Source organism: Aulostomus chinensis, chromosome 8, assembly GCF_037954235.1.
Source record: "Aulostomus chinensis isolate RoL2024-O1b breed Wild chromosome 8, RoL_Achi_v1.0, whole genome shotgun sequence".
Lineage (NCBI taxonomy): Eukaryota > Metazoa > Chordata > Actinopteri > Syngnathiformes > Aulostomidae > Aulostomus > Aulostomus chinensis.
Window position 1 is genome coordinate 29,694,061 of NC_141327.1, and position 24,532 is coordinate 29,718,592.

At 47.8% G+C, this 24,532-nt stretch overlaps 1 protein-coding gene across 1 annotated transcript in view; it reads right to left on the minus strand.

The window, feature by feature from the left end:
* Window positions 1–24,532, minus strand: part of cacna1ab (calcium channel, voltage-dependent, P/Q type, alpha 1A subunit, b) — a 138,113-nt gene that overhangs the window by 81,127 nt on the left and 32,454 nt on the right. Inside the window, exons 4-5 of the mRNA XM_086212337.1 lie at window positions 4,381–4,486; window positions 3,924–4,063 (exon numbers count right to left, since the gene is read on the minus strand). Of these exons, the coding sequence (XP_086068463.1) occupies window positions 3,924–4,063; window positions 4,381–4,486 (246 nt within the window). The remainder of the gene's footprint in view (window positions 1–3,923; window positions 4,064–4,380; window positions 4,487–24,532) is intronic.

The following is a 24,532-nucleotide window of genomic DNA, read 5'->3' on the forward strand; positions in this document are numbered from 1 at the left end:
TCTGCTCCAAGTACGTGTTGGTACCAGAGGAACAGCACCGGTAGGTCATCGGACCCTCCAGTGGTGGCGACTGGTCCAAACAGCCTCTTTTATGATTCACTAATGTTCCATCTCTGACAAAGACGCCCTCCATCGATGGAGTCTGTTTGGTAAACAGAACCACGCCTCAGACAATCTTGACCTGCCACTCAAGAACCAGGCCCGCCTCAATTTAATGAGAAAACTCCGACAGATACTGGAACACACCAGCAGAGGAACCAGTCAGCAGCATCTTCCTCCAGTGGGCGTTCACACAGGATGCCACTTCCACTTTAAGATTTTCTATATGAATAAACATGAACACTTGAAATTGCAGGACTATAAATTGGCGATATAGGCCATGCATAGTAATTATGTGTGTGTTTGAAGTGTTCTGTATAAATAGACAAACACTGTGTGTGTGTGTGTGTGTGTGTGTGTGTGTGTGTGTGTGTGTGTGTGCGCTTGTGTACCATAAGATACCAGCAGAGTGTCATGTTGGCTGTGCAGAGTGATTGATCGTAAGGAGCAGGGAAAAGCAGGTTACTGCAGCTCTCTCTCTCTCACACACTTTCCCTCTCAGTGTGCTCCTCTCTGCATTTGCTTTTTCTCATTTCCCTTTCTCTCCCCTTCCCCCTGCTCCCATCTCTATCTTCCCTCCTCCTCCTCCCATCCTTCCTCTCTCCTTCTCCATACATCACCTCCCCAGCACCTGCACCCATCACTCTCCTCTCCCTTCCTCCTGTGGTCTTCCTCTACCTCCGCGCTGCTGTTGGAGCCTCTCACTACTTCTTTAACAGCCAAACCATCGTGTTTTCTCCCTCTCTGTCCTGTTATCCAGAGCCCAGGGGAGCAGAGAGACGCTGTCACGTGTCTTCTTCCACCTCCTCCATCTATTTCCTGCCTCTGTTCGCTGCAGTAGCACAGCTCGACTCTCCTGCTGCTCCCAGGCTTCACCTCGAAGGGTTCCCTCTCTCTCCCAAGCTACTGAATCCATAGCCCCCTTTGAACAGACATTCCACCAAAGATAAGCTAGTTTAGAGACAGTTGTCACACGGTCCAGTTAGGGTTAGGCCCCGGACCTCTTGGTACTGGGATAAGTGGACCCCTGCACTCCAGAGGGAGGGGAACCTGCAAATATCACTTCCTGTGTGTGTCCTCATGGTGGTGCTAGAGAACACGTACTTGCTATGTTATTGGTAGCGAAGACACTGTGTCATTTGATGATGTTTGTCCTGCTCTATGGTCACGCATCAAACATGGCCGCCTCCTTCACACAAACTCATCACCAGCTTCTCTTCTGACCAAATTCCCACTAGGGAACAATAAAAAAAACACGACAAAAATATTTACCGGATTTACTGTATTCCACCACTAGGTGGCACTAAACTAGATTTGCCCTGAACGTTAATGGATTTCTTCTTGGTCCTCCTCCGGTGCCAGACACCCCTGGCACAGGATTCACAACAGTGTGGGACCCTTGCTAGCTAGCTAGTTCACTGCTAGCCGTTAACAGCTTGTCTGGATCTGAACACAAAAGTTTATTTCCGATATTTGAGCTCTGATAAATTTCTGCACATCATTGTAGCAAAGTGAACGTAAATTGAATGGAGAGAGCAGGAGAAGGACGGAGCAGCAGCACCACCACCACCTTCTCTTCTATTGCCATAACAACAAACCAGCTCCCTCATCTCTCAGAGAAGTGACATTTCACTTTGCCCCGGTTGCCGCTCCCTGCAGTGCTGCTCTGATCCAGCCTCTGAGGGTGTGTGAGTGAGTGTGTCCTCATTAAAGGAGCATAGCGACTGAGGGGGAGTGGTCCTGATCACACATGCACACCTTGTTGAACCAGACCTCTGCTGTGCCTGTGTGAGTGTGTTGGAGAGCGAAGAAGAGAGGAAGAGTTGCTACTACAACTGACACACACATACAAACGTAAAGACTGAATAAAAAATAAGATGATAGTCGGCATGAACACTGAAAATGCCAATAAGACATTGAAGTGAGGTGGTTTCAAGTGTGTGTGTGTGAATGTGTGTGTTCTGTACACACGTCTGTCAGGCTTTCTCCCCCGACACTCTCTATTAATTTTACCATTTCCACCCATCCCCCTCTCTCCTCTTTTCTCTCTCAGGCAGCCAGATTTAGATCAAACAGTAAAAACACACACACACACACACACACACACACACACACACACACACACACCAGACAAAATTTAATATAAGTTGACTGATGGTTAGCTTAGCCCAATGGCTGGTAGTGGGTGGGAAGTGTTAGCATCAGCTAGCTCAGGTCCAGGCTAGTTAGCTTAGCCCAATGGCTGGTGGTGGGTGGGAAGTGTTAGCATCAGCTAGCTCAGGTCCAGGCTAGTTAGTTTAGCCCACTGGCTGGTAGTGGGTGGGAAGTGTTAGCATCAGCTAGCTCAGGTCCAGGAGGGTGGTTAGCTTAGCCCAATGGCTAGTAGTGGGTGGGAAGTGTTGGCATCAGCTAGCTCAGGTCCAGGCTAGTTAGCTTAGCCCAATGGCTGGTAGTGGGTGGGAAGTGTTAGCATCAGCTAGCTCAGGTCCAGGCTAGTTAGCTTAGCCCACTGGCTGGTAGTGGGTGGGAAGTGTTAGCATCAGCTAGCTCAGGTCCAAGAGGGTGGTTAGCTTAGCCCAATGGCTGGTAGTGGGTGGGAAGTGTTGGCATCAGCTAGCTCAGGTCCAGGCTAGTTAGCTTAGCCCAATGGCTGGTAGTGGGTGGGAAGTGTTAGCATCAGCTAGCTCAGGTCCAGGCTAGTTAGCTTAGCCCACTGGCTGGTAGTGGGTGGGAAGTGTTAGCATCAGCTAGCTCAGGTCCAGGAGGGTGGTTAGCTTAGCCCAATGGCTGGTAGTGGGTGGGAAGTGTTAGCATCAGCTAGCTCAGGTCCAGGCTAGTTAGCTTAGCCCACTGGCTGGTAGTGGGTGGGAAGTGTTAGCATCAGCTAGCTCAGGTCCAGGAGGGTGGTTAGCTTAGCCCAATGGCTGGTAGTGGGTGGGAAGTGTTGGCATCAGCTAGCTCAGGTACAGGCTAGTTAGCTTAGCCCAATGGCTGGTGGTGGGTGGGAAGTGTTAGCATCAGCTAGCTCAGGTCCAGGATGCTGGTGTGTCCAGCAGGAATCCTCCTCCTCATCATCATCAGTAGCAGCAGTCACTCTTCTAGTCCTCAACAAACCTTTGGTTCTGTTGACCCAAGTTCCAATGGAGCTTTGGAGGTGCTGCGTCAAATCACTGCTCCCAGTCAGGAAAGTAGTTCCGGCTACGTGTCTGATTCTACCACTACAACGTCTCCTCATGGTAAACTATTTCATAGAAATGTTTGGCACAACCTTCATTACATGAATGGGGGCAAAAAATGTTCTCGGAGAAAAGTGTGCTGTGCTAAGCTAACTAGCATGGTTCTCAGGTCCCTGATGCAGCACAGAGGGGAGCAGGGTCTCTGTCTTCTTATCTGGATTTGTAGACGACGGCATAAGAACATAACAAACCAAACTGAAATACAAAAGATTGAAACAGGTATTTCATGCTTGAAGTGTGATTTAAATGACAGTTCAGATGGTCTGAATACCTGAAGGACACACACTTCTACGGTGAATAGAGTGACGTCCTGTTGCAGGGTTTTGTAATGAGCTCCATGTGACTCATTCTGAGGGAAAAGTCAAATTCTCAGTACCCAGTTGCCCCAGAACATCAATGTATCCTCCTCATTCTACCATGGTGGGGCTCACAGCAGGCACCATACAGATTACTTAGCTCATACTTATATATATATATACACACACACACACACAAATTTATCAAAGAATTGTCTCCACTGCAGGATCAAATAGAGAAGAACTGCTAAAATAACACACAAAGCTCTGTAAGAAATGTTCCTGAACTCACCCAGTGAGCACGACCACAAAGTCCATGACGTTCCAGCCGTTCCTCAGGTAAGAGCCCTTATGTAACGCAAAACCCAGAGCCAGGATCTTTATCCCTGACTCAAAACAGAAGATGGCTATGAAGTAAGGCTCGGTGTCCTCCTGCAGGGGAGGAAGAGAGGAAGAGAAGAAGGAAGAGGAGATGAGGGAAGAATAAAGGGTCAGCTGATGGGGGTTTACACTCAGGTGATAGACACTCATACATGAACTTTTACGATATCCAAATCAATACCAGAACGATAAATACAACTACAAATATTCCGTGGTAAATCTAAACCCAAGTACACAACGGGAAACACTTTGCTGGTGTAAACGATCTCACGGCCTGAACTTTTACCGATGGAGTATGTGTCTTTCTATGCTTGTGTGGACAAACACTTGATAAAACAAGTGTGTGTGTGTGTGTGTGTGTGTGTTACCAGTCGCTCGGACAGAGGCGTCTTGTCTCCGTCGGGAAGGTGCTGTTCCAGAGCCAGGACGATGCAGTTAGCGATGATGGTGGTGAGGATCATCCATTCAAACGGAGTACAGCTGCAGTTAAGGCCAACGACTCAAAGACACACCGCAACTGAATCACTGATGATCATGTGACTCCTTTAACGATTCATCTTAAAATGGTCAGGTGATATTTGCCCTGCTGGCCTGGCGCCAGTCTGGATGGCAACTTCTGTGACCTTAAACAGTTGGGAAAGTGGATTCCTGCACACACTTGTAGCTTTTACCCCAATTTCCTCATCATTCAATTCCCTGAAGCATCAAAGACGGTTGGGTTTGTGCTGTTCTCCTTGATGCCAACTCTCCAGGAGTCAGAACCAGACCAGCTCATCCTTCCAAAGAGGCTGACGTCATTAAATGAGCTGAAATGTTACACGCATCAGCCTCAAAATGGGGAGGTTTCCCTTTTACCCCCCTCAACCAGCCAGGTGGTTATTGTGTGATGCTGCTGACAGACAAACGGCTGCGGTTGATGGCGACGTGAGATTATCCTGGTGGAAACTGAGAACGTCACGCGTGTTAAAAACACACATCAGGACACACAACTAACATGACTTACATTGTGTCACTTTAGCCTTTGATGTCATGGCTGTAAAACTAACATTTTCTCTGTTTCTGTCTCTCTCTCACACACACACACAAACACACACACACACACACAGTCTGGTGGTGCAGCCAGTGTTTCACAGTGATCCATCCAGTTGTGCTTGTGTGTGTGTGTGTGTGTGTGTGTGTGTGTGTGTGTGTGTGTGTGTGTGTGTGTGTCCATGCCTGAGTAACGGCTGCTGGAGGGCTAAGATGACTGGATACATCCAGACAGATCAAGCCTGTGCCTAATTGGCCACTCATTATCTTGTTAGCTTGTCTATGTGTGTGTCTGTGCGCGTGCAGAAGTAAATGTTTATTGTCGTGGTTGCTGGATGGAACGTTGACATTGACACTATGGCCGGAGGATGGCCTCTGTGACCGTGTGTGTGTGTGTGGCTGCTGGTTGATGTGACAGGATCAGACAGGTCGGTCTGCCCCATACAAACTAACAAGGCGGTGCTGAACTACTCTGCACACGCAGGAAGAGTCCAACACACTCACTGGTGGGGCTGCAGCGGCTGGGTGTTTACGTGCAACACTGGGACAACACAGCATGTCAGGTGAGAAGCTTCGGGAGAGTTACGGATGTGGACGCCTCCACCAAATGTCAGAGGTCCATGTAACGTCACGTTTGCTGTAACCAGTGAAAAGTGAAACTATTGTCAGACTAAAACTAATAAAAGTCAGACGAACATACCCAGATGATGGCGTTGGTAATCTGATATCTAATCTAACCTTTGACCCAGACAGGAAGCCGGCACCACTGAGGACACACTAAAGCTCACAAATCCCATCGAAACAGCCCTAAAACAACCCTCAACATCAGCTACCGTCAAAATAGCATTCACCTGCTCTAAGAATCCAGCCACTGCTCCCTCCACCACCGTATACAGTTTCACGTGACTTCCTACTTTCTTGTGGTCGCAATCACGACAGCCACTAGGTGGCAACAGTGACTTACCCATGCGTATAGGTAGACAGGTGGTCACAACCTCTCTGCCTGCTCAATTGTTTCTGTACTATCTCAGAGCAAAAGTCCTGCTAGCTTGTTGTGCTGCTTTCAGGTACCAGAGACGAGCTTGAAATTTTAAGAACTGATAAATATGTAAGAGGCAAAGAAGCCAAAAGAGGATGTTGAAGAGGAGAATCAAAGAGCACCAGGATCTGTCCCCACTGAGAGGTGCAGCTGTTAGCGTGAGCACTAAATCCAGTCACAGGGACGACTTCCATCGCACTGAGGCACGTCTCCGTTCTGCTCTGCCACAGTTCTGTCGTCACAACCACTCTTTCACTCAAGTTGTGTTATAATTGTGAGTCCCTCTGCTAATTTATGCACATTTTACAGAGCAGCGTTCAGCTGCTGCTGCTCAGCAGACCTACAAAATGCTGCTTCCGACACGTCATAGGGAAACTTCCTGTTGGGGGATTACGTCGCTCGTGTCTCAGTACCAACGTTTTGTTGGATTTTGTGGCGAAATCAATTTACAATAAGACTGTGCAGCACACAGATACGGAGTGTGTGGATGACATGCTAACCTGCTACAGCATCTATTATTCAGCAGCACACATTCTGCTGGTCTAACAACCTGCTGAAAGCAGGAGGTAAGATTCCCTTTAATGTGTCTGGGTCTTCCTCTCGCGTTTCCTCCAGTTCTTCACCTCCCTCTGGCCTCTTTCTATATCGGTCAAGATCTGTCTCTCTTTGTGTCCTTCGTCCTCAGCTTTGTTTTCTCTCAACATTTGTGTTTTGTCTCAATTGGCTTTGCTGTCTCTGTTTTTGCTCTAAAAAAACCCCCGTCTCTCTTTCTTCAGCTCTCGTTCCTGATCTGTTCCTCAAACTGTGAGGGGCATTGCTCCTGGCATCCATGACATTTAAATCTCCTCTTTCTTGCTGTTGCCCCTGGTCCTTCTTATGAGGTTTCTTTATTAATACCAAATGTTAAATTTGTTGTGCTGACAGGAATTTAATAATACATAATCCTGGAAAGGTGGAAAGTGTTTAAAACTGTCGTATGATCGTATGATCACATGTGTCTTGGCAGGGCTGCAAGGGTTCAACAAGGTGGCACAGCAGTCAACATGTTACATTTGTATCAGAGCTCATCAGGTTTCAGGTCAGGAAACAGAAGTCAGAGCTGAAGCCCTCCTGCCCATCAACTCCCATTCGTTATGCTAAGCTAACGAGCACTCAGCCGATGACATTGCGCTCCCGGATCGTTCGGCTCTGAGGAAGATGGCATCTCCCAAAACACTGCTGCCTCCCTTTACATCGCTGTGAAGTCACGTTGTAGAAGCCTGTGGCATCTTGACCTCCCCTGACACAGCTCTTATTTTTCATTAACTCAATTTTTTTTGCAGTTTTAATGTGTGAGAGAGAGAGAGAGAGAGAGAGAGAGAGAGAGAGAGAGAGAGAGAGAGAGAGGATGAATCGGAAGTAATTAAAGAGCAGAAATTTTTGGCAATGTTATTGGTGAGCACTGCAAAAATGTGTCTCTCTCGTTAATTAAAATGGCTTTCTGATAGCCACAGACTCACCCTGCCCCTGCCAAATAGACTGACCTCACACACACGTGCACACACACGCACGCGCGCGCGCGCACACACACACACTCCATTTACTTTATCTCCTCTTTCCACTGCAGGCAGCTACTCAAACCAAACAATTATTGGCACACACAAGTTCATGCACACACACACACACACACACACAAGCACATACGACAGGTCCTACTTCAATTGTGTCGTAAACTGATGTCAGTCAAGTGCAAACGCCAGTGCGAGCTGACAGTTCCAAGCCAAGCGCCCTCGCCATTTAACCAGCTAGTGAACCTGCTCCACCTGCTCCACCTGCTCCAGCGCGTTACTGAGGCCGGTCTGGTGCAGCACGTAGAGGAGCAGCAGGAGATGTTTGCTCCATGGACCCAGAAGAGGGTCTTGGACCGGCTCCGCCTCCTCCCAGACCTGCTCCGCCTCCTCCCAGACCTGCTCCGCCTCCTCTCTGACCTGCTCCGCCTCCTCCCAGGCCTGCTACAGCTCCTCCCAGACCTGCTCCGCCTCCTCTCTGACCTGCTCCGCCTCCTCCCAGACCTGCTCCGCCTCCTCTCTGACCTGCTCCGCCTCCTCTCAGGCCAGTGCTACACCCCTTACTCCTCCTCCTTGATGATCAACACTCCAAATATGCTCGCACGCACAGGGGAGGTTTTGGGTTAGCAAGGTCTGAAACACTAGCAAGAAAATTCAGTGCAGCGCATTTTACAGTTGAGCACCAATGACAACAATTTCTAGAATTTCTTTCTAGAGATGGTGCAGATCTTCTGGATACAAACTTTGCTGCCACGGTGGTGAAAAGGTTCTTGCGCACGTGTCTGTGGGACTCGCTGGTCACCGACTGCTCAGGACGCGGAACATTTTTGAACAGCTGCTCATAACCTTTTTACAAGAAGTCATAGAAATGTGTCCTGAGAAAAGGAAGCGCCATGAAACCAGAAGCGAGGGTTGATTCAAAAATGGCCTGCAATCGAAGAGAAGAGGGGCATCGTTCACGTGTTGCTCCGTCATCATTCACTGACTCCACGATGATTTCTTCAAAGACATCAACAATAATGCTAGTCAACAAAAATATAGACGCATAAAATATGACCCTCCCTGACCTTCCTATTAGGGATCTGTCTACACGCCAGGAGCTCGCACCTGCCTGCACATATTCAACATCGACTCAGATTCCATCTCAGTGAAAAATGTCCTGGAGAACCAGTTTACTTGTCTGTGTATGAATATAAACGCAGAGCGTGTGCGTGTGTGCGTGCGTGCACCTGAGTGTGAACGCGAGTGTTTTCAGCTGATGAGGCGTTCTGGCCTGGCGCTGAGGCTGTGCTTTAGGGGAGCCGAGTCTGATGAGGGGGAGATTTTAAATCACACCAAATCAAGCTTTATCAAATAAATGAAACTGTAGTTCTCGAGTCAGCAAGAGTCGGTTCCTGTATGGGAGGGACGCAGGCACCCGCCTCCTTCGCCTCACACAGGGAGGGGGGACGCGGACACATCCATCCCGTAGCGTCACTCTTTGTTTTCGTCTGATTTCAAATCAAAACTTAGAGGTCGATGTGGGTTGGTGCCCGTTAAAGTGAGAGTTCTTGAGCTGAAACCAATCAACTCAGCTGACCTCATCTGTACCAAGAGCGACCAGAATTCACTTCCCGTTAAACACACGTAGGAACTCTTGAAGTCTCTCACACACACACACACGTTCAAACTTCTTACTGGGCGGAGCGAAACCACCGTACCCGCCGTTTTCTCGACCAATGGAAACTTAACATGCCAGCGACACACTGAAAAGCTGCACATATGCACACAGACGCATTCATAATTACAGATAAGTCCCTCTCACACACACACACACACACACACACACACTCTCGAGCACACAGTAACATTTGCAGCGCTGCATCTTCCATGATGCAACTCGGGGAAAGAGTCTCATCTCCAGGGTGTGACGGTGGGGTACACACCCTTGGACCGCTATCCTTGTGAGGACATCCACAGCTCTTCAGACTGGAGGCAGATTTCATCTCCATCCAGTGGCGAGAACATTGACGTCATCGCGGATGGGCTCTGCGCTTTGTTTAGTTTTACTCTAAGTCACTAAACAGACAAATCAGATTAGTTAAAAAGGAATTAGATTAGACGAGATCAGATTTGAATTATCACCATGGGAATTAGGTTGTTTGGGGAGCCAAGACATGCACAGTCGTGTGGGAACGTCCAGAGAACTCGCAGCCGGTTGACGGCGGTGAATCTAGACAGAAGATGAAGGTAACATGAAAATACAGGAGGCAAATATTTATTCACATATAAACACTCGAAAACTTAAAACGCATTTCCTGATGAAATACAGGATAAAGGCTAATCTCCTCATCCTTCAGTCATCCGTCTACACACGACGCCATCACCCCGGTGGCGCTGGCGGGTAAATCTGCTCCACTTTTCTCCTTGTGAGTCGCACGGCATCAGGATCAGAGTTAACACACCAAACCTGAGCCAGCGACTTGAAACTTTGGTTTAATTCAAAAAAGCCGTGGCGCAGCCGTGTTTCTGGCACCACAAATGCGTGTTTTTATTGCGACATCACAACATTGACAATGGTTTGTTTTTATCTGAACCGAAACATCATCTTTTCTCCAATCAAGTGTTTTTTGTGCCTTCAGCTAACAAGACCATCGCGCCATCAAAACCATCACAAAACTGAGGATTTCTGTGAGAGGAAAAGGAATTTCAACTATTTTGCTTGTGGTTTTTATTGCAGCGAATCACTCGGCTGAGACCTGCGCTCGACGCTGTGATGGCCTCCGCGGACGCCACCACAGGAGCGTCTGTCACCGCTCCCTCGTACACTCGAAACCAGCACAACATGGCCGACTCGTGAGGCTGCTCGGACGAGACTGAAGGTTCTGTGACAGATGTTCCATATTTCTTGCGTAAAAAGAAATTCAGAAAGATTCTTTAGTGTTCTAATTGGTCGTAAAATGTGACTGCTACTTGGCGGCCAAGTTGGGAACCGTCACCAACAACGTCACCGTGCAGCAGCTTGAGAAGTTGTCTGCTCATCCCAGAAGTCTCCGGGCTGTAAATGACACACAGAACCCCACAACAGAGTTAAGGAGACCCATTCACACGTGATGTCATGAGAAAGAAGCAGAAACGTTTGCCTTGTTTAACTGAGTCGTCTTGTTAGTTGGTCTGATTCCTGAATGTCCCACACCAGGCTTCTTCTCCTCTATCAGCAGGTCGAGGACTGCAGCGTCTGACCCTCAGGAAAAGAAGAGGTCAGGTAAGAATTAGGAAGAGAGGAGAAAAAGGGAAATGATGGAGGGAGGAAAAGAGGGGTGACTATAGAGAAGAGAGAGAAAAGGGATGAAAGACTGGGAAAATGTGGATTTGGCAGAGGCAAAGAGGAAGACAGGCGGAGGTGAAGATGAGGCGAGGGAGCATTGGATGCATGGACATGACCTGAGCTACTGCACCTTTTTAGGGCTGCAACTAATAATTATTCATCATCATAAAAGCAGCAGTAGTAGTAGTAGTAGTAGTAGTAGTAGTACTCATTAGTCAATTACATGACAACAGAACTGGAGTTCCAGGAGCTTCTTCAGTCCATCCAACAGTCCAAACCCAGGAACTCTTCATTTCCTGGACCAGCAAATGTTTTTGACCCTAAAGATTCACTGATCATCACACAGATGAGAGCTCCTGCCCAAACTCACAGAGTAACAAAAATGTGAAACACACACACACACACACACACACTGACAACCAACATGTTCAACCCTCCAAAGAGACCGGGGGCAGGGTCAAAGTCAATGAGATCCAATGGGATGTCCATGGAGCTGCAGTTGGCAGAATTGGCAGTGAAATACGTGCGCGCACACACACACAGGCACGTGCGCATGTGCACACACACACATTCGATTTGAGCTAACTAACATCCCACCTTGTCCTGCTAGCTCAGCAGGCGTAAAACTGTCAGGAGAACAGATAACCGACTAGTCTATCTTCTCACACACACACACAGTTCACCTTAGCCACAAATCTTGGTATGTCCCTTCCTCCACTGTCCCTTGTAAACACACAATAGTGTACGAGTGATCTCTGCATGTTTGCCACCAACACACAACCACGGCTCCACGTCTGTCTTCCAGGGCGCCGTTTAATATCTCTGATGTAAATGTCATCCGTTGAGACTCACAGTCTCTCTGATTTTATGTCTTAAAAAGTCATTTACCACGAGTGGAAGCTCATGAAAGCCACATAAGCGACGACTGTACCAGGTCTTCCATGTTTGTAGTTCTTTGTTCTGTTCAGAATAACTTTTTTTTTTTTACACAGAAAAACCCAAGCGAACCAAAATGTGTCACCAGACACCAGCTCAGCGGACTGGAGGCGTGACGAGGACAAACACTCCAGACGAGAGTCTCTCCAGACCCTCGTCGGTCTGAACCAGGTTCAGACGGAAACCTACGAAGAACTCTTGGAGCTGGATCACATTCTCGCCAAAACTGAACCACAGCAGAAGTGTTTGGAAGTGTAGTGAGACCACCAGCTCAACAAGGTCTCGGTCCACTTGTTTGGTCAGTTCTTGGTGCCGACCCGACCCCAGTGAGACGGCTGGCTTCAATAAAATGGACCAGTAGTGTAAAGGTCTACAAACAGGGAAGGGGACAAGTACCCTCCTCCACTCCACACATCCTCACAGTTCCACCTTTGTGCTGATATGTAGCTCATTAATGTGCACATGCACATGCCTGCGTGTGTGTGTGTACGCATGTGCATGTGTGTTAGATGATTGGCTGATAAATGATGAATGTTCAGGAAATGAGGAGTTCAGCAGCGAAGCATGACATCAGCAGCTTCTACATTAGTCACCAAATCACATCTACAGAGGAGAGCACAATCCCATTATTTAGTACACACACACACACACACACACACACCCTTCAACATGAGCATGAAAACGCACCCTCGAATGAAACATACATGTAGACTTGGATGAGCACAGGGAGCCACAGCTACAGGGTTTTGTGTGTGTGTGTGTGTGTGTGTGAGATAGAGGATGAGGCAGGTTGTGCTCGTGCGGCTGTGGTGACTCATCAACCCAGTGAATCACAGAGATCTGATTTAGAAACAGACTGCATCCACCTGACTGATGCTCGCTCACACACACACACACACACACACACCTACACACACACATTTATGCATACTCACGATCAGATGTGTGAGAAATACGCCCACAGATGCTCGTCCACGTACACTGACGAAGGCGGATATTGGGAGCTTACGAGCGTGAAATGGTCTTTCTTCTAAAGCTCATGTTTGGTTTCTTCAGGCTAAAGTTTGTTCTATTTCAAAATTCAGGAAAAGCACAAGCCAGGTCTGAATATAATTCCAGGATGGCTCAGACGCTCCGGAGACGCTCCAGCTCCCAGTGCTGCAGCTGAGGTCTGGGCAGGTAAAAAGACTCTGGTGGGGTTACAAAACATTCTGACTTCTATTTAATATTTTGCTTTCTTAGCATCGACATTTTTAGGACCACTTCCCCTCGGAGGCGGAAGGAGGAGAGGTCAAGGCAGGAAGTTGACTTCATATTCCTGGCACCTCGTTTCCATATATGGACATTCGGGTCCAGTTAAAACCCTTGGAAGCCATGATCTCCCACGTGTTTGCAAACCTTTGTTGGTTTTTGCTCCAACATTTGCCCCAAGTCCCTGAACCTGTGCAAGTGGACTGTGGATGGCGTGCTGGTGAAATAAGCTAACGGGCTACATGCAAGCTTCCTCTGCAGCTATGAAGCGTTCCAGGTGGGCATTCCACACGACAAAAAATGGACAAAAGCAGAGACTAACTCCGTGGTAACGAGCAGAGGTGTCGTTATTGCAATGACAGACATCCATGGGTGGAAACAAGGCATGATAGCGAAATATGGACCGACTTTGCTGTCACAGCTGCAGGAAACGCCTCTGTGGGCTCTCTATTCCTGCTGCTTCGGGCTTGTATAGAATATCATGAATTATTTGCTTGTAATTGTGCCTTTTCATGTGATCTGGTGTTTGATGTTTCTATAAACCCCGCCTGTATACAAAATCCTTCTTAGGATTTGAAAAACTGAGCTGAATAGTGGAAGAGACTTAATAAGGAGACGTCAGCCAGTTCTTCTGCCTCCTTTAACTCTAAATCCGTATTACACTGGATAAGTCTGCAGAAGAAAAGGAGCCTCACTTTTTACTGTCCCCCGTGATTCTGACTGCATGGGTTTCTGAAAGGGATCTCTCTGCACCACCTTTCAATTACCAGGTGAGCTCAGAGCGCGGAGGAGTGCAGGGGTGTGCGCTTCAAATAATTAACCCAATACCAGAGTTCCCTGTCGCCAAATCGTTAATTAATAACTCTCCCAGTGTGTCTGTGTGTCCAGAGGATTAAAGACTGTAATTATAACGATGTCCTCCCATCTCACACCTTCTCCTAGCACATATTATTGTGGTTTGTGACACAGATGTCGACTCACACGAACGAACCCGTGTCGACCGCGGCAGTCGTTCTCCTTCCAGCTTTTCTTGCCAGATTCTAAATCGTCACACGAGCAGAAGGGGACGTGTCCCACCGCCACGATGAGTCAGGCTCTCTGTCTGGTGAGGAGTTCGGCTACTGGGAGTTACAGATATAAAAGAGGAGGGGTGGACAATGGATGGCTCCAGCACCTGAGTCACATGACTGCCACTCAACTCATTCCACTCCGACGGTCAAACTGTGACTTGAGCTGCATTACAAAAAACACGTGCACGAGTAAATTCTCTTCTCACTGGCTGCTGTGGGTTGTAGCTCCCAGAGACAAACCCGCCTCCCGTTGGTTCGTAACCAGGCAACATTTCCTAACTCTCACCGGCGACGGGACCACAACTTCCCAGGTTCAGAATCGTTGGGATGATCGGCGGCGGCGGCGGCGCTTGTTGTTTGAGCTGTGGGTGGGTCAGGTCTCAGAGCGAAATGGTTGGAAGAAGAACGTTGGATTGGATTCTGAATCTGTCGCTGATTTGATGCCAGTGTCACCAGAAACAATACTGGCGCATGTTCTGATGAAATGTGTTGAGGTCATGGATGTAAATGTGAGAGGAACACGTGAAGGACAGGATGTGGATCCTGGGAAGAACATTTGCCCACAGATGTTGACGATACTTCACTCTTGTCAGCTATGACATACAGTAAGTATTCCTAATAAGTCTTTAAACTATTTAAGTGACAAGAACACGTTGTGTTAACGTACCACCCTCACTGATATCAGGTTCACAAAGATTGTTATTATCACACATTTACAGAAAAACATGTGAAATACGAGTTAGATTTCCTAAAACAACCCTGAATGTATGAGATTTGCTTATTATGTCAGCCAGGATTCTCCGCCCCTTCCATTTTTACGACTTCAGCGTTCCTCTCACTGCATGAGACAACAGCAGCATCCTACATGTGCAGGAAGACATCTGGGTGATGCAGTTGAACAGCTTATCTTTTATATACGTATATAAAAGATAAGCTGTTCATGTATAAAATATGAAAATTGTCGTTGACACAATCTTCCTGATCTCAGTTGCAGATAAAAAGAAACAAAGCTCAGTATTTGTTACCATGAAGACGCAGAATGTCTCCGTCCATCCTCCAGTGTCCCGTCAAGGGAGACTTAATGACATTGACGTCTCGCTCTTGCTGGTCCGAACAGATGACCTCTGACCCCGAGGTCTGAGGCTGGTATTGACGTTGTGACCCTGGCTAATGTAGCAGAGCTGCTGATGGACTGAGATGAGAATCTGCGTGTGACGACAGGACGGAGACGATGCGGCACCCGAATGGTGCTGCTGGCTCCCATTGGCTGAAGCAAATCCTGCTCTCGTGAACAACGTACACGTACTACTGCAGTATTTCTGGGATAGAAATATCAGCGAGACATAGTTTAATGTACTTGACTTTTAGAGGTGTTTTTGAGGAGTTTACTAAGTACAACAATCTTATTAATTTGTCATTTTAGTTTGCCCTCAACGCATTCCTCATTCAGAATTTCCTTCTGGGGGACTGCGTCGCTGCCGCAGTTCTTCAACTTTGTACTTGAACGCAGGCAGCGGGGCCTCGCCACATTCCTGCAGACGTCACCTCACTGTGGACGGTGCCAGGTCACTCGCTGGCGACCAGCACCTGGTGATGCTGAAACACCTCCTGAACTGTCAGCGACAACGCAGTCACGAACACCCTTGAGAATTTCGATTCAAATTCTCACTCAAGAGTTAAATGTTGTTGTTTTTTTTATTTCAGCTTTAAAATTCGTAATCAATTCTCCCATCAGCTTCAGCTCCCCCCCATAGCTCATTCCTCTCCCTAAGGGTTTGGAAATCGGAGGCTTTTAGGTGGGATCCAGCGGTAAGACCCTTGACTCAAGGCAGGATGTCGGTCCTGCTCTGGAGCCGCAGCAATAAGCCTCTTGAATAAATATACACATTTCTAAGTCCTAATAAACCAGAGTGATCCCTTTATTTTAATCTGCCAGGTAAATCTGTTAATAGCCATTCAAAGTTTTAGAGCTGTGTGAAAAAGAACCACGGCGAATGCCAAACTTGTCCCACCGTATTGGCGAGCCCTTATTTTCCTCTAACCTCCTCACGCACCGTAAAATCCCCTCTGGAAGCCCTCGCTAGCCTTGAGCTAATTAAAGTGTCATGTCACTTATCCATCTGGACTCCCTCTCCGTCCTCTGTCACCTCGTCTCAGTTATCCACTCATCCTCCTCCTCATCTTTGCCTGCGGGCATGTTGATTGACAGCCACGCTGACCTCAGGGCCCACCCTCTTAGAGTGACAGGACCAATCCTCGGGCCCGGCCAAGTGACACACTAACATGGCGGAGTGTCTGTCAGGCTGACTGGCAGGTCGCTGATATCGCAATGTCCAAGTCAGCTCCACCGTTTGGGTTTGCAAACACTGATGAAAGTCCTGCTGGCAGCAGAGGAGGTGAATGTCCTCCGTGTTCTGGGGATTAAAGGTTAATGAGAGGATGAGCGAGGTTTCTCCTCAACTGCTCAGTCGCCGGGGCGTGTGAAGCTGAGTCAGAGCCAGAGAGGCTACACACCCCGTTATCTGTCCAGAAGTTACAGATCAGACACCAAAATGAACGGCAGCTTTGGGCCATGGAGGCTGACACGGCTTTGGTCTGAGATTCTACTGACTGTCTAATAGCACTGAACGATAGAGGTCTTCAAAGGTCCCCTTGGACCCAAAGACCCGAGATCTGAACGGGTGAACAGAAACCAGGATGCAGGAGGATGGAGGATGTGGGCGTGGCCAGAGACAGAAGCGGTAACATGACTACAGAGTTTTGATTTAACCTCAAAATGAACATTCAGTTGTTAAAGTGTCATCAGTGGCAGTTGGTTCTCGCATATCACATCACAGCCTGGTCCTGGACGGGTCCGGGTCCTTCACTTTGCGGTTCTGCTCAGGGCCGGATCTTGGTTTTAAAAACAATGAGCAGGTCTCCTCTGGGTCCAGCAGTACATTGCAGATCTCGTCTCTTCTCCTCTGCACTTCTTGACAGAATTACAATATTTGCACTTCAGGGCTGAGGTAAGGATTTTTATGTTTTCAACAGAAACGCGTATTCGCTGCCAGGCTGACGCGACACCACCAATAGTTGTCAGGGGCTCTCATGGTGGGTGCACCTGCATCTATTTAAGTTAAAATAAACCACTGAAATTCCACGGACCAACTCTGATGACGTGGCCCCCGACGACACACATCCACCCGGAGAAGTTCCTCTGTCTGACAGATTCGGGGGTTTTCCCCGGAGCTGCTCATTTTTTCCTCTTTCGTTTCTCAACTTCTGCCTCAGAGTTCCATCGTCTTTCTTATTTCGACTGTGGCCTTCCTGATTTCTTTCTTCTCGACATGTGTCATGTTGGGTTACTATAGCAACGGCGACTGGCTGCAGAGCACTGAGAGACATGAGAGAACAACAATGTGGCTGAATTGTTATGAACGGCCTGTTGTGCTTCACGTTCTGTTATTGTGACTAAGGTGATGACACGTCCTGATTAGAGATGAGATCACCTTGGTGTGTAAATCCAGGCTTACGGTTCACAAAACAATGTGACATCACATACCATCCACCTGACACTGTATCATGTGGATGCAGCACCAACTGTGCTGCAATGTTAGGATGCACCATCAGAAACATCCCACATATTTACCGAGATAGAGAGATGGCGAGATGGAGAGATAGAGGAGAGGACACGGGCGCTTTAGCTGTTCCACTCAGCCACAGTCCAGGATGATGGTAATGGAAAGAACAGCCTACAGCGACTTGGGAAGGCATTCCGCAAAAAGAAAGTTAAAAAAAAGAAGCAGCATCAAATTAGCCTATGATGTACAGCCTCTTGCCAAGCTTGCGCTCTCCTTCTCTCTCTCTCTCTCTGTGTCACACACACACACACACACACACACACACACGCATTACATTTGCAGAAACGAGCAGCAATCACACCTACACAAAATTTCCCACAGACACACAGTTAAACAGATGCCTGCACTTGGAACTGTTTCTGGGGAGAGGCTGCCTGGGCTGCAGGGGGGCGGAACCAGCTCAGATCAAACACACACTAGAACCGTCACTACGTTCCCCCTCATTCTCTCATCCCCTCCTCACTCTGCCTTTCTCTGCTCCGATCTGCTCTCCACCACACTGCAGTCGACAGCAGCTGGAAAGTAAAATGGAGAAGGGAGGAGGTGGAGGAGGTAAGTGTGGAGAGCACACGAGATGAGAGGGGTGTTAGAGGAGGGCGAGATGGAGGAGGGAGGGTAGAGAGAGAACCATCCAGTCAGGGAGAGCTGGAGAGGTGAGGCGAGAGAACGTGGAGTAAAATCCTCCTGTCCTCATTCAACCCCTCTCCTTGTCTGTCTGAAACCTCCAATAATCTTCTGTTGCAGTTCAATTACAATAATTACCACCATTAAGGTGATCATTTGCCAACACCCTCATTCATTACTATGGCAAAATAACTATTAGTAGCAGACTGGCAGGAACGGGGGAGAGGCTGGGTCTTCTTTTTACATCCTGCACCAGAGACACCCCCCCCCCCCACACACACACACACACACACACACGCACACACACACAATTTTCTCATCTAATTGCAACTGCAATGTGCAATGTTGAAATCACGCAGCGCGTGACAGGACAGGTCTCATGGAATGAAAACCTCCAGATCTAATCCCGTGTCCCGGTGTTGATTGTTGCTTTATCTCGTGATAGAGGCCACATCAGAGTATTTTTAACCCTTAAATCCCTGTCTTTTTCTTTTCACATTCAAATGTTCGATGACTCATACTGCACTACAGGGGATGAACTAATTTAGCAGCCAATGAGAATGCTCCTATTTGTATGTCCCTCCTCCGTCCGTCAGCACTTGTGCATGTGAGACGTGATGGTCGGTCCTCTTAGGTACAAAGTGGCAGTGAGACATTCACTCCCAATTGAATTGTTGTCCGTGCGTCTGTGGCACAGTGAAAAAACTACAGCGCTGAAACTAAAAACAATTAAAGAGACACGCTGCTTCGGTGAATGGCAGGAACCAGAGGCTTGATTTTCTACCTTTGTTTCTCATTGTTCAGCTTATATTTGGGGATAAATGCGGAGTGGATACCGCATTTAGACTCAGAATAAGACGACTAAGACATCTGTTGGGCACCTGACAGGCAGACCCGTGAGCAGGAGATGAGACAGTCCACATATTTAGAAACCCGCCCACATACAACGGCTATTAATACGTCTATTTTCTGATCTGCAAGTTCAGACTTTGTGCAGGTGGACTGAAGAATTCCTCAATCCCCAAAAATCAGACATGCACCACTCTACACTGCACAACTTGCACTAACACGCTGTAGCGCGTCATTTTCGCTTCCCTTTACATACGAACCGTCACCAGACGAGTCCACACAATGCTCGTCGTGGTCATCGCAGCCAGGGAAATCGCTCTGTCCCAGCACAGGAAGTTTGTGGCTGCGAGGAGCGTTACAAAAGTTACCAGGCCAGACGGATCAAACCCTGACAGTGAATCCAATCTTTACGCTGCTCAGCTCTGAGTCGGCAGTGTTTGCTGGACAAATTATGTGAGGAGACAATTTCCTGACGACCCCAAGTATCATCTTTCTTTGTGTTTTTGTCCTATGAAAAATGTTCACACTGAACTACACACGAGCAGACAGCCTGTGTGTGTCTGAGTGCCTGATGGTATTTGGATATCAGTCCTGCCTCAAAGGTTGGATTCTACTTTGTGTGTGTGTGTGTGTGTGTGTGTGTGTGTGTGTGTGTGTGTGTGTCAGTCCCACAACCATTTTGCCATTTTGCCTCCACACCCCCCCCACACACAAACCAATCTCAATACCCTGTATTCTCTACTTCTTCTCCATCAATAGAACAAAAAAGCAAAAAACACCACTGTGCTTTTCAGCACAGGCATCTCAGCAGCAGCAGAAACCACACGCACACACACACACACACGCAGGCTGGCTAAAGGCCAATCAATAATTCACATAGTGCAGATTGAATGTAGATCAGTGACTCAACATGGGGGGAAACACTATGGCCGCCCACCTCCATTGCTCTCTAATGCTCTCTCTCTCTCTGCCCATCTCTTCTTTCCCCATCTTTCCTTTTACTTGCTTCCCTCTCTCCTTTCTCAACTCTATTGTCAACCTCCACCTATCCGACCACAGGCTTCCTCATCCTCACAACATTCTAAATCATACAAATTACTAAAGTCAAGGACCAACTATATTCCAGATTGTATCTCTTGACTACTATTGCACAGAACATTTAGGTGGCTGGACGCTTGAAGGCGAGCACTGACCGGAGCTTTCAGTGGCTGAAATGACAAAAGTTGCTCGCGGCAGATGAGATCAACTGTGGCTAATACACTGAAGAACACATCGGTTCTCTGGCGAGCTGCTGTTTCTGTTGTTAGTACGACGGCGCTCCTGTGTCTCAGCGCCGACGTAGACCTGAGGAGACGAAGTTTATCGTGACAGTTGCCCTTAACCCTAACTTCTCGTTCTCTTTTTGTTCCACGAACGTGGCTCTAACCTGAGCCTCACCCCAACCTAGGAAACTGACACAAAAAAGTCAGCTGGGGACACGACTTTCGCCCACATCATCCCCGAAGAACTGGTTAGTATCTCCTGAGTAGCATAAATCTTACACACACACACACCACACACACACACACACACACACATTTGAGGACAGCAGGGTCATCACATTACACTACAGTGAGGAGAAGTGTACACACACACACACACACACACACAGATAGAGAGAGGATTGTGTATCAGGAGTGGGCTTCTGTCAAAACAATCACCGCCGTGGTGCTTGTTAGCGTAAAGCAGCGTTTTTCAAAGTGTGTGGCGCCCCCCAGGGGGGCGCGGAGGCGTCCGGGGGGGGGGGGGGGGGGGGCGCGAGTCACCCGACGTCCAAACATTATTTCCCCCCCCCACCTTTCACTTTGTTTATGGAAAAGGCCTCGCTGCCAGAGCTCTGAGACCTCGCGGCCTCCTCAGTCTGCACACATCCTGCTGTAAAGCTTGATGCTGCTTACCTGGACGCCAATTACCTGGACGCTAGTTACCTGGACGCCAATTAACTGGACACCAGTTACCTGGACGCTAGTCACCTGGACGCTAGTCACCTGGACGCTAGGCACCTGGACGCTAGTCACCTGGACGCTAGGCACCTGGACGCTAGTCACCTGGACGCTAGTCACCTGGACGCTAGGCACCTGGACGCTAGTCACCTGGACGCTAGGCACCTGGACGCTAGGCACCTGGACACTAGTCACCTGGACACTAGTCACCTGGACACTAGTTACCTGGACGCTAGTCACCTGGACGCTAGTCACCTGGACACTAGTCACCTGGACACTAGTCACCTGGACGTTAGTCACCTGGACACTAGTCACCTGGACGCTAGTCACCTGGACGCTAGTCATCTGTTTGCCCACAATGAAATGCAGTTTTTTGACCCTGAGATTTGTTACAATTCTGCGGTCACATAAATAAATGCTAGCAGACGTCACAGCGCTGACCAAATTAAAACAGACCTCCGAAGGCAGGTTATGGCCGGGGCAACTCCCCCAGGGGGCGAGCGATACGCTAACACTTCCTACCCACGAGCTAACTAGCTGTGCTCAGAGGGTCTCAGCTCCCCAGGAGGGAGGAGGGGAGGGTCTCTATTGTCTTGTCAGTCTCTAGGGAGTAAAGTCCCTTAAAAGTTCCTTTGAACAAACTTTTTAAAAAGCAAATATCTCAACAGCAACCACAGGATTAAGAACCTCTAAGACACAACACACCTTAATATCAGACAATTTCAGAATCCCTCATCTCCTGTTATTAATGACTTATGTTATTGAGCTACATCACTAATAAAAAGATGCAGCGTGTGAAGATGTGTTTTAGTGATCAACATATAACGTTGAGTTATGGCATCAGCGTTACCAAACGTGCCACGATGGCAGCAGATTGTATGATGGTCAATGAAAGAGAGCGTCCACTGAGGCGTGAACGTCCCACATGGTGCTTTTTTTCTGCCAACCACTCGGCTGTGTGTGTGTGTGTGTGTGTGTGTGTGTGTGTAGGTGTACAGCAGAGCCACCTGAAGTAAGTGATCCTGCAGGAGAGGTGTAACAGTATCACCTGTGTCACACACACACACACACACACACACACACACAGGGACAGGTGAGTGATCAGTTAGTCGAGCCACCAGAGGATGTCACAGTGTGCATCATGTATGTTTCTTTATGGATCCATAAATCAAATGATCTCAGCACCGAACGTCACAGTCCCTGAATTTTTAAATTTGACCCATCAGAATAAAAGAAGTGCTTGTAACACAACCAGGATGATTCACACCAGCCGATTTTCTTTCATCTGCTCAGTCTTAGGTTGAAAATCTTATTGTAGTCTGATGTCACAGCATTCGTCCTGATGGGACTTATGATTAACAGAGATGATCACATTCTGAACCCATGGTACCAAACACTGAACCGTTCCTGCCTTCTACTGAAGCTCAGCTCATTCGCCACTGTAGAACTCCTAGTTGTTATTCTTCCGTTGCACCTTAGCAGCGTTAACAGCAACACACCAAACTCAGCATGATAGAAACACACCAACCAGCTGCACTTATTTAGCATTAAATGAGTCAGCGGCGTGGAAGCAGGATTATTGGTGGAGTCTCCATTTTCATGAGCCATTCTGACAGATTTGTGGGGACACTCGTTTTCAGAATATTGCCAAAACCCGTAACACAGCTGGGTTTTGAGCGAACGTAAACGCAGTCGTTGCTGCTTACCTATCACAGCAAATGAAAGCTAACCGAGCTTAAGGAAGATGCCACCTCGCACTCTGAAAATTACGATCAGCAATGATCTGACATTTTATTGACAGAGTGACTGAATAATCCATAAAGGAGCAGTGATTGGCCAAAGAGGAAGCGACTCCATTACACCGACGAGGTGACATTCCTCTCCCTGATCGCTCCACGCTGGGGCGTGCTGTCTTTAGTCCCCTCTCTCTATTCGCTCTGTCTCTTTTGCTGACACCAAAGTGTCTGCCTCTCTCCACCCATCTTTCCTTCACATGACACCAAGCAAACGTAGCCAGGACTCAGCCAGGAAGTGTGAAACTCTCATAGACTCCAAAGCCCTGGAACAGATGGTCCAAGAGAGGAAGGCAACTATTACCTCGCATGACACCAAACAAAATGAGGAATTTATATTCTTCTATCACATCGTCAGATTTGATAAATAAAACTCAAATTTACGTGAGAGGGGGAAGTCAAAACGGACTGAATTGAAAAGTAGAAAACAAGCACAAGAATGACATAAGGAAGCTTTTCTACCCCGTACAACATTCAGAGCGCTGACCATTCCGCCTCGCTCACTGACGGACGGGGATCAAACCTGCCACCCTTCCATTACGGGACGGCCACTCCACCCCCGGAGCTACAGGACCGAGCTTCAGTTCTTTGACATCATAACCATAACTAAGCGAGTCCTCGTCTCCTGCTGGTGAAGTTTGGTTTCTGTTGAACCAGTGAGACTGCAGCTCCACTAACACTGCTGCTGACTGGCTGTCACACCTGATGGACGCTCCATTCACAGCACTGACATCTGAAGCAGACCAGTTTAACCCTTCTGTCCAGGAAGATGGAATCGATGAGCAGACGTACTTCTGTTGTTCAGAGATACCTGAAGAGGGAAAGGCTGTCAGAGCTCGTACCAAGGAGACAAACACCGCCAGAAGAGGAATCCAAGCCACAGCATACAACTGGAGTTGGTATCCCTTCAAAACTATTGCAATATTATTCTCTCTCCACTAAATGTCATGGAAATTCATCCATTTCTTTTTGAGAAATCCTGATAACAAAATCCTATTCTGATAAATAAGATCAACAATTTTATCCAGACAAGCACCAAAACTGCACGTTTGAACATTTTGTAGATTAAGGATTTTTTAAATCTTACCACAAAAAAAATAATTTAAAAAATCATTCATATGTTCCCTTTTATTCAGAACTGCTCCAAAAAAAACAGATGGTTTCCAAACAAGACCACCACAGCAACATCTCACGTCGGGGTTTGTCGTCGTGCCTCTGCCAGGCTGCTTGGCTCCCTGATATTTGTTCTTTCCCTTTGTTTGCACGTCACATTCGTATTTTTGACATCTTTAGACTTGGTATGCGATTACATGACGAACAATTCTGCCACCAGAACATCTAGGCAGAATTAAAGTGACAAGATAAAATGATATATACACATATATAGAGGGGGGGGGGCAGAATTGCTGTGGAGATTGAGAGATGAAAGGAATGTAAAGAGAGAGAATGGAGAAGTGAGGAGGGAGGTAT